The following is an 11,408-nucleotide window of genomic DNA, read 5'->3' as shown; positions in this document are numbered from 1 at the left end:
TGCGGCAGTGCAGTGTCCCGGGGCCCCGCACTGCCGATGGGCTTCTCAGTAAGGGGGTGGGTCTTGTGACTCACCTCCTCTCCTGGCCGCATCCCTAGTAACAGGCGAGAGGAGAAGTGTGTGTCACATGCCCCGCCACCTGCAGTGCACACCGCCTGGCCGGGATGCTCCTCTGAATGAGGAGCGGGGGGTGCATTACTAAGCCCAGAGTCCAGTGCGTTACTAAGCCCAGAGTCCAGTGCGTTACTAAGCCCAGAGTTCAGTGCGTTACTAAGCCTAGAGTCCAGTGCGTTACTAAGCCCAGAGTCCAGTGCGTTACTAAGCCCAGAGTCCAGTGCGTTACTAAGCCCAGAGTTCAGTGCGTTACTAAGCCTAGAGTCCAGTGCGTTACTAAGCCCAGAGTCCAGTGCGTTACTAAGCCCAGAGTCCAGTGCGTTACTAAGCCTAGAGTCCAGTGCGTTACTAAGCCCACATATACCTATATACATGCCATACATAGCATAAAGGTAAAAAATTATATATGCAGTGTTATCTTCATTTTAAATGTCAAAAGGGTTTTGTGGCTCCCAGTGTTTTCTTTTCTGTGGGAAACGGGTCCAAATGGCTCTTGGAGTGTATAAGGTTGCTGACCCCTGCCCTTGACGGACTAGAGATGAACCGGGCAATCAGCGGCTCCTTCGGGGGTGAGCGCTACAAGATTATGGTGTGACTTTGGATAAACAGGTTTGCCTTTCTCTATTGCTCACTCAAGTAAATGTGCATTAGGTTAGGTTCAGTACTTGAAACTTCTTTTTACATTTAGACTGCTGCAAACCATCGTTCTATCCCTGGCTGTAAAGTGAGCAATATGTCTCTGGTAGAACATCAGCTCTGCATGTGTGGGCTGCATTCAATAAATCATTTTTACTTGTTGCCGGTGTTCTGATGCTCCGTCACCCTTTCAGAAATGGTGCACTCAGGTTTATAAACTCGGACATTCAGGAGGAAATCCAATAGTATGTCTTTATTTGTTTATAATCTCTTTCTGTCAATGAGGTCACTCAATGTTCGAAGCAGCTGCACCCCAAACAGGGACTTAAATCTGACAAGACTCTAAGAGGGCACCCAAAGGGCTGAACTACTTGTGCCCCCAACACCTTGACTATAGTAATGGCTGTTTGATCTTCGGTGGGCACCACAATCACAAATTTAGGAAATGCTCATTGAAAACCAAGGCACCTTGGCAAATCTAAAAGTAAGTCCAGTAAATTTAGTGTTGCTAGCACTGTAATCAGTCAGGCTGGTTTGTAGTCTGGTATAATCTGGTTAATCCTACGTGTTCTGCTATTGAGTGCACCTAACTGTGAGTGTGGTGTGACCCTGCTACAGAGTGGACAGGCCAGTGGAGGAACATTAGGAGTGTCTATGCCTCACCAGTCAATCACTAGGAGTTTCATGGTCAGTAGTGCACGCTGGGGGAGTGCATAGATAATCAGGGATTTCCATGTGCTCAGGTCAGTCCATCACTGGGCTTGGCCTGGGGGTGGCATGTACAAGGTTGGAGAATCTGACTAGGCCTCAAGCCTAGAGGAGGCCACATGTGGACCCAGGAGGGGTCTGGAACTATTCCGGGCAGGAGAACCAGAGGAACCTTACAGGGCCCTAGCTAAGGCGAGGCGAGTGAGACACTCACCTCGGGTACAGCTGTGAGGTGGCACAGACAGGGCAGGCCTAGCTGTGCCCCCTCGCCCCTGTTGCCATGGCGAACCAAGTGCACCGTGACAATAGGGGCGCCAGGCAGCCAACAAAGCTAGGCCAAAGGGCCAGTGGCGTAACAATCGCCATAGCAACCCAGGCGGCCGCTATAGGGCCCAGGGCACAGGGGGTGGGTCGCTATGGCATCTTATGCTGGTGGCTTTCACTGGCGCCTGTGAGAAGAATGAGATGCTGTTCAGATCACTCACAGTGATCTGTGCAGCAGCACGTTCTTCTCATAGCCGCTGCGGAGTTAATGAGAGCTAGCAGCGGCGGTGGAGGAGCAGGCTAAACCCGGCAGTGGAGGAGGAGGAGGGCCCGTGGTCGGCAGCAGAGGAGGAGGCGGGGCCCGGTGACAGAGAAGGAGGCGGGCCCAGCAACGGAGGAGGAGGCGGGGCCAATCAGCAATCATGCAGGAAGAGGAGGCGGACAGGTAAGGAGTGTGACCAGCCCACCTGAGGGTGACTCTGCAGAGCCCACCATAGAGAGTCTAGGTGGGCTGCGTGGGATCTCAATTGGGCTCTACAAGGGACATAATTAGAAGTCACAGGGCACAATACAAAATTTTGCTGTGGGGCCCTGTGATTTCTAGTTACGCCCCTGCTCAGGGCGGCAGGGTGCAGAGGAGCGGCACAGCCTGCAGCTTCTCCTTGGATCCCCGCTGCTCTCCCCCACCTGTATAGGTGGGGATTTGAGGAGAAATTGAGCGCTGCAGCCAGCATGGGGGGGTTGAGGAGAGAGCTGTCATCCAGGATGGCCAAGCAGTGAGGAGAGAGAGAGAGACGCTCAGCCAGGATCTGACAGCCAGTGGCTCTCTCTCTCTTCACTGCTCAACCATCCTGAAGTGACAGCTGGCTGTGCTGCTACTCTGTGCTTGCCCGAGCAGCTCAGGATGGAGAGCGGGAGGATCAATAAATTTCAGGTAGGGATGTACCGATAACCGGCAGTTTGGTACCGAGTGTACGAGTACCGATAATCTTTTTTCGGTACTCGCCGATACCAATTACTGAGTACCGGAAGTCCCATTCAGGAAGCCAGGTGGCGTGTAATGACTCGCCACCCGGCTTCCTGATTAACAAGAAAGCCGACCCATACCAATCCCCATAATAATAATAGGATCCAGCATGCCTCTGCAGAGCGGATCTCTGTCCCCTCTCACCTCAGCATGTCCAGCCTGTCACTCCCGGGGCCTCTCCAGCCAGGAGCGGCCTTCCTCCGGTACCCAGCCGGAGCCGTCATGGAAGCCGGGCGCCATGTAATGATGCGGCGCCCTGCTTTCTGATTGGCCGGGAGGCCAGCTCCATGCTCCCTCATCATAAGATGACGAGGGAGCATGAAGACGGCTTCCCGGCCAATCAGAATGTCAGACGCTACGTCCTTACACGGCGCCCGTTCTCGCCCAAATACTCGGTATCGGCACTGATATCGATACTAGTATCGGTATCAGTGCATCCCTAATATCAGTGATATTTACCGATCCTCTGTGTGCAGGACAAACACTGGAGTGCTCGGCTGATCACTCCAATGTTTGTATATAACTGGGGACACATGGCACCCTTTTACCTTGTCCGGTATCTTACGTGCCCCTGAATGAGCACAAATATAGGTGAAGAAGATAGCTGCAAAGAGGGTCAAGATACAAATGTGAGGAGCACATACTGAAGGCCTTCTGCCTACCCTTTGCGGATGTCATCATAAAAATGGAAATAAAAATATAAGTATATGAAAGCAAAATTGCAATCAAAATATACACTATATTGCCAAAAGTATTGGGCCCCTCCCCCTCCAAATCATTGGATTCAGGTGTTCCGTGACATTTCCTGGCTACTAGATATTCACCTGTTACTGGTATTATAACAAAGTGGAAGCAACTGGGAACAACAGCAACTCAGCCAGGAAGTGGTCGGCCACGTAAAATGGCAGAGCGGGGTCAGCGCATGCTGAAGCGCACTGTGCGCAGAAGTCGCCAACTGTCTGCAGAGTCAATAGCTACAGACCTCCAAACTTCGTGTGGCCTTCAGATTGGCACAACAACAGTGCGTAGAGAGCTTCATGGAATGGGTTTCCATGGCCGAGCAGCTGCATCCAAGCCTCACATCACCAAGTGCAATGCAAAGCGTGGGATGCCGTGGTGTAAAGCACGCCGCCACTGGACTCTAGAGAAGTGGAGACGTGTTCTCTGGAGTGACCAATCACGCTTCTCCATCTGGCAATCCGATGGACGTGTCTGGGTTTGGCGGTTGCCAGTAGAACGGTACTTGCCTGACTGCATTGTGCAAGGGCAGCATATTTTGCATGGCTGCTCGGTGTAAGAATGGACGGTGCTGCGCTAGGGGGAGGCTGAGGAGCCTCTCGCCTAGAAAAGTGGGAGGCAAGTGGTGATCCACTGAACATGGGATCGCGACGCACTATTGGGTCACGACCCGCCAGTTGATAAACAAGGATTTAAAGGATTGGTGTTTTTCCCATACTGCCCTTGAAGTTCCATTGAAAGGACCCTCGCCCTTCTTTACTTGAAATCCAATGTAGATTATTCCGAGCTTTGTGAATTACCGGGGAAATTTTGGTGGGATATTCCTGCAGGTGAAAAAGCTTTTCGGGATCATAAACCTTTAAACTCTGTAGAGGGTCCTCTTCACTCAATGAGCATGAAACAAAAGTAACTGGGGAAGCTGGGAATGTCCGCCGAAGGGCTAAACTACTAATAACAAAACAGGAGGGGGAAACAAGGGGACCTACCAAAACAGGCTGTTTTATGGTGGCAGTACATAGTGTGTCAAGCATAACAAATGGCAAACGCACTCATCAACTTATAACCAGCTTTGCAGCAAGCTGCACACGAAATGGGCTTTATACAGCGTTCCATCTGTGTAGTGCGGTCCTAACTCTAAACTATTAGAGTCTCCATCTTGAAGCACCTGTAACAAAAGATAAAATTGGGTGCAGGTTCACCAGGAGGAAGCCCAACCCTCTTAAGGGCACAGGGACGCGCAAGGGACCCCGCACATCACAACGGCAGCTGAGACCTTTGTTTTTAACTTTAGCGGTTAGACAGGTTTTTTTGCATGCTGGCTGGTGAGTGTGCTGGGAAGCTTTTTGCTGTAGTACATAGTGTGTGACTGTGGGTACTGTGGGGGGGACATTAGAGTGTAAGCTCCTCTATACAGAGGCTGGTGTGATTGGGTAATCACTGTGTTTGCAATTCTTTGTAGTATAATATTCATTAAAATTATTCAACAAAATTATTTTCCCAATGACATCATACAAAAATGAGAATAATAATTAAATCTCCGGCGTGGACAAGTTCTCCTCTCCGGGATCCGGAATTTGTTATATAATCTCTGCTGAGATATAGAGATGAAGCAATTATATAATTTAACAATTAAGGAACCGTGTTGCTTTAGAAAACATCTCTCACCTTTGCCGTTGTCCTTCTATTTATATGTAAATGAACATTCTTATGAAAAATATTATATTTTGATATCTGCATGTTTTATATGCAGTATACACTGATGTGGCCAGATTATTATGACCACCCCATCAGTACTTGGTTGGGCCATGAGATGACTCCACGAGATGTTGAAAGGTGATGCGAGGAATCTGACACGGCACTGTGGCCCTTCTGTTGTCTTGTACCAGTCTTGCCCCTCCCCCGTTCTGCCCTAACATTGACCAGTCGCTGACGGCCACAATTCGCACGTTCACACCCAGATTTTCGGCTGACAGTCCGGTCTTTAAACACTTTAACAATGAGCCGCTCTTGAACATGTAACGAATTCTGCTGTTTTGCTGATACTCGCTCCATGGCTCCGAGTGCCAACAATCATCCCGCGTTCAAAGGCTGTTACATCGCGTTGTTTCCCCGTATCTTCAGAAACAAATCACGTCTACTGTTGTGGTAAACAACTCGCTTCCCTATTTATAATGGTCTCGCCCTCTAGCAACTTCAGCGCCAAATTATAGCTAATTTGCCTGCAAACGTCAGGTGGTCATAATAATCTGTCCACTCAGTGTATATAATATATTGAAAACATTGATTCCCTTTATATTTGAAAATGTCTTCATTGCTTTTTTCCTCCACATTTCCCTGCGTACCAAGCTGGGCAGTAGAAATAACAGTGAAGGACTAAACATTATCCCAAAAAATGTATGGACTCCTGACCGTCACACCATGAGCTTGCTGGATATCTCATTCCAAAACCATGGCCATTCCTATGGAGTCCACTCTCCTTTGTGGCTATAACGGCCTCCACTCTTCTGGGAAGATGTTCCACAAGACTTTGAAGTGTGTCTGGGGGAGATTTGTGCCCATCTGTAAGGTCAGGAACTAAGTCCGGTAAATTGGTATTCCACTTCATGCCAGAGGTGTTCAGTAGGATTGTGGGTTTTTTTTTTTTTTTTTTCATTTTACCAGAATATTGTGAGCAACTTTATTTGTAAAACTAAGATATGTTTAATTTCATCATTACAAAAAGAGAAGTTATTGGAACTGAAAACAACACGCAAGTGACCATGTTTGAGTTTTCTGGACTATCTGACAATAAAAAACTTGTCCCATTCCTGTTCGTGTTCTTTTTACTGGTGTACATGGTGACCATAGTAGGAAATGTGGGGATGGTAGCCCTTGTCTACGCCTCCTCCAGCCTTCACACCCCGATGTACTTCTTCCTGAGTAGCCTCTCTTTGGTGGACCTTTTTTACTCCTTGGTTGTCACTCCAAATACATTGTATCACTTCCTTTCTCCTAAAAAGTCAATTTCATTTCTTGGTTGTGTCTTCCAACTTTACTTCTTTTGTGCACTGGCAAGCACTGAGACTCTTCTTCTCTCCACCATGTCTTATGACCGCTATGTGGCTATCTGCCACCCTCTCCACTACTCCTTGACAATGACTAAAAATAAATGTTTTGGTTTGGTGTTCTATCCTTTCATTATTTGTTTCATGCAGTCCATTGTACATACCAGTTGTGTGTTCAGTCTTCCATTCTGTGGATCGAACCTGATTGACCATTTCTACTGTGACATCCCACCGCTGCTCAAGCTGTCCTGCTCCAATTCTCTGCATTGTAACATGGTGACTGGCATCCTCGTGGCAGCCTATGGAATATATACATTGATGACAATCTTCCTCTCGTACACTTTTATATTTCTTTCAATTTTTAAGATGACATCAGCTAAGGGCAGGCAGAAGGCCTTCAGCACATGCTCCTCACATATTATTTGTGTCTTGTCCTTCTTCACAGCTGTTTTCTTCACCTATCTTCGTCCTCATTCAGAAGTCTTTGAGATACAAAACAAAGTGACCTCTGTCTTCTTCACAGTAGTGACTCCAATGCTGAATCCTCTTATCTACGGCCTGAGGAACCAAGAGGTGAAGCAGATCCTTGCCCGAGCAATACAAAAATAATGCTGATGTGGAATTAATACACTTTCTTTGTAAAGTTCCTTGCTGTAAACTCTAACTTTATAAACGACAAGTGTCAGAACATTTTGTTTTCGCAGTCTAAAACCATTCTCACAACTGGTCAGTTTTGGTCAGTTTTGCCCATGTCCACTCTTTGCCTAACGCGCCATGAAGGTAACCACCACCACCCCCTCCAACTTATTACACCAGGCTTTCTTAACCATGGTTCAATGGAACACTAAGGTTTCTCCATAGGTTGCTAATCCTTGAGCAGTGGAGGATTAAGGCCAATGACCAACAATATAAGTGGGCACTTCTCACACACTTCTACATTGGGCTCCTTCTCCATTGACAACCAGTGTTGGGGGGGTTGGTTCAGGGCTATCATGAGTTCGAGATGAATTCTACACGTTTGAGATTCGTGGTCCTAGCATATTTATATTGAATTTTGCTTGGCCAAATTCTTTATAACCATAATGCTCTGCAAGGGCAGCTGGCTTAGAAGGGCCAATGATGCGGGCTTTGTTATGTGTCAAAGTAAAGTCCATGAACCCATTGCACTCTTGTTCTGCCTGATGAAGGGGATCCTGTAACATCGCTTTGAGTGTATCATGTTATGCTACTCAAATGTCAATAAACAGACGTATCTGGCTCACTATCGGAGTGACGATGTCTATATATTCTACTTGTTATGTGTAAACCCCTTCATTATAAAAGAGCAGCCATAATATCAGTAGATTAAAAGCTGCTGAAGCAAAAGGGTAAAGAAAGAGATTAGGGTCCTTTAGGAGACTTTAATTCCGATAGCTAGCTCTTTGGTTGATTTAAGACCAGTGGTCACTTTTGGCTGCTGTCTTGTCAATAGCAACTTTGTTTTTGTGTTTTTTTGCTGCATGGCTTTCCTTACAAAAAGGGACTTCTGTTTCAGGGGGCAGAATATGTGGGGTTTTCATTTATTTTGGGGATGTATTGTTTATTTATTTTATGTTGTTTGGGTCTTTATTAAAAGTGGGCTTTTGTTTCAGAGGGGTACTATTTTGGAGTTTTCATATACTTTGAGGACATATTGGGTTTTATTGTCTGTTGATAGGGCCATTTTTATATTAAAATCCTTTCGGGGGGTTTCTTAATTTTAATTTTATGTCGAGAAGGCTTTTTTTTAAGTTTGTGGTGCTCAAAGTGCAGCATTCACTTGTTACTGACCATCTGTTCTTGGTGCTTCCTTTAGCTCACATCACGCTGCTGCATAGTTTCAAAGAAAAATCAAACTAACCACTATCCCCATAGTAAAAATAAAAGTCAGTCATACACTGGTTGGGCCTATTATCGGGCTATTTTTCTTTGTCGGGTTGTAGATGGCCCTACTAACTACAGTTGACAACCTGAAGAAAAAGTAAGAGTGTTTTTTTGTAAAGTAATTTGTTTTGATTATAAAATCTCTTATTTCAGATTTATAACTTTATCATCTGTAAAATCCCCCAAAAATATCTCCATGAAATTCAAAGGCATCAAATGAAAGTAGAAAACACAGCAACATGTTTTGAACAAAAAACAATTAAGCAAACTTTAAAATAGACTTCTATTTTAGACTTCTGGATTTCTGAGGAAAAAAAGGCCTTCTTTGGCATTGTACTACATCAATGATATATCTAAGAGATGATGATTACTTGTTCCACAAGTAAAGTTGACCGGTCTGACATTTAAAACCATTACAGGTCAATGGGTATCAAAAAACAAGACACAAATGACCATGTTCGAGTTTTCTGGACTAACTAATGATAAGGAACTTGTCCCGTTCCTCTTCGTGTTCTTTTCTTTGGTTTACATGGTGACCGTAGTAGGAAATGTTGGGATTATAGCCCTTGTCTGTGTCTTCTCCAGCCTTCACACTCCGATGTATTACTTCTTGGGTAGCCTCTCTTTGGTAGACCTTTTTTACTCCTCAGTTATCATTCCACATGTGTTGTCTCACTTACTTTCCCCTACAAAATAAAAATTAATTTCTTGATTGCGCCATCCAACTGTACTTATTTTGTGCTCTGGCCAGTACTGAAGAAATCCTTCTCTCCACCATGTCTTATGACCGCTATGTGGCTATCTGCCACCCTCTCCACTACACCTTGATAATGACCAAGAAGAAATGTTTTGCTTTGGTCCTTTGTCCTTCTTTTGTTTGCTTCTTGCAGTCAGTTGTGCAGACCACTTGTGTGTTCAATCTTCCATTCTGTACATCAAACCTTATTGGCCATTTCTACTGTGACATCCCACCACTGCTGAAACTGTCCTGTTCCAGCACTCTTCATTGTGATATGATAACTGGCATCCTTGCTGGGGTTTGGGGAACATATACATTGGTGACAATCCTCCTCTCATATAGCTATATAATTTCTTCCGTTTTGAAGATGACATCCATTAAGGGCAGGCAGAAGGCCTTCAGTACGTGCTCCTCACATATTATTTGTGTCTCAACTTTCTTTGCAGCTGTCTTCTACACCTATCTTTATCCTCATTCTGGAGCCTTTAATACACAAAACAAAATAGCCTCTGTTTTCTTTACAGCAGTGACTCCCATGCTGAATCCTCTTATCTACAGCCTGAGGAACTAAGAGGTGAAGCAGGTCCTTGTAGAACGCAATGAAAAAATCTTGCTGACGTGGATAAAATAATCTCCATGAAAAAGTGCTGACGGGGGCTTTAAAAAAAAAAAAGTTTTGCTTCTAGATATACATTGATTCCATTGTTGTAAGCCACCACACTGGACAAGGCAAAGGCAGGTGTGTTATTTAGATGCTCTTCTGTCTAAATCCCTCTGCTTATTTGTACTAGTAAAGGCAGAGGAGCCTCTCAACTAGAAAAGTGGAAGGCACGCGGCGATCCACTTTTGGGTCATGACCCACCAGTTGAGAACCAAAGTCTACAGTATAGAACTCACAAGTAAAAATAAGTATAGAGATGCTCGTCAATAAATGTAGTGCACTGCATAATACTATCAATGAAGTAGCATCTAGAGCTCTCCCTATACAATGACTATTAACATCCTTCTCCCCAGGAGTGCCCTATTACCACTATGTGACTATCTGACATCCTCTCCACTACACCTTGATAATGACCAAGAAGAAATGTTTTGGTTTGGTCTTTTGTTTCCTAGCATTCCACCCAAAAAAAGGGTGGGATGCTAGGAAATAATATTTGATACAAACTTAAAACCAACAATATATGGAGTTACCATATAGATTTTAAAAAAAGGAAATGATGAACAGACAACAAAGTGAGAAATGAATGAGAAGGGGATATGATCTGACGGCTGGCCCCGCCCAGTTGTAATGACAGATCAGCGTCCCCAAATTAAACAATAACAACTGGGTGGAGTTGGCCATGACGTCACGGCTAGCTCTGCCCAGTTGTTATTCATTGGCCGAGACCTGCTACAAGACTCTAGCAGGTGCCGGCAAATAGGAAACAGTTGGGCGGAGCCGGCTGTCACTGCTAGCGCCACCCAATTTTTGTTTTCTTTTTTAAAATATCTTTATTTATTTTTGAATTCTGAATTTGAATATAACCTTTTTTTCTACTATTTTCACTATTTTCTATTTTGCTCGGTACCTCGGGGGTACTGAGACGAATAGCCGAGCCAAATGCTGGCATTCGGCTATTCACTCACTGCCGTTCGTCCCCTATGTGAATAAGTGCGAACGGCAGCGAGTGAGCTGCCGGAGCTTCGGCTCAGCTGATCCAGATGTTGGATCGGCTGAGTTGAAGTCTTTCTGCATGAGCATGCCTACTGTTCGATGAATCAGAGCAGTGACCCATCTTCTCTCCCTCCCTTCGTACATCTCAATATGAAGTTTCAATTAGAGATAGAGACAATGTCTGCCATGCTGTCTGGTCAGAAGCTCTGTGCTCCGTGTCATTGGTGCAACTTGTAGCAAATGTGTAATTGTCACTCCAGCTATTGCATCAATATCGGGCTCCTACAAGAGCATCAAAAAATATATTTTACGCTTTTGCCTAATAGCTGCTCGGGTTTCCATTTCCAGAAGATGGAAGTCTGCTGAACCCCCCTCCTCTGTCTGCCTGGGCATCTGTCTTATGTTTAGAGGGTTTCCTTGCAGAGGATAAAGGCCATGAAGATGTCAATAGTCGGATTTGGTCTGGCTGGATGATGTACAGCGAGTTGGACAGCTGCAAATTCCAACTGGAACGGACCCCCTCTTGACAAGGTTCACCATGTTCTACCGTTAGGCCCCAGGTATCTTTCCCTTAAAGTTTTG

General features: G+C 45.4%; 1 protein-coding gene and 1 pseudogene across 1 annotated transcript; both read left to right on the top strand.

Annotated features, from left to right (window-relative positions):
- Positions 1-6,183: 6,183 nt before the first annotated feature.
- LOC108789688 (olfactory receptor 1009-like) lies at positions 6,184-7,140 on the top strand. The gene has a single exon (XM_018559770.1). The coding sequence runs from the start codon at positions 6,184-6,186 to the stop codon at positions 7,138-7,140; it is 957 nt and encodes a 318-aa protein (XP_018415272.1).
- Positions 7,141-7,280: 140 nt separating this feature from the next.
- Positions 7,281-9,803, top strand: LOC108789687 (annotated as a pseudogene).
- The last annotated feature ends 1,605 nt before the right edge of the window (positions 9,804-11,408 follow it).

The sequence above is a fragment of the Nanorana parkeri genome, unplaced genomic scaffold, assembly GCF_000935625.1.
Source record: "Nanorana parkeri isolate BGI_ZX_2015 unplaced genomic scaffold, ASM93562v1 scaffold416, whole genome shotgun sequence".
In the NCBI taxonomy this organism is placed as follows: Eukaryota; Metazoa; Chordata; class Amphibia; order Anura; family Dicroglossidae; genus Nanorana; species Nanorana parkeri.
Note: the sequence above shows the minus strand (reverse complement) of the source record. Positions and strands in the feature narration are given on the sequence as shown.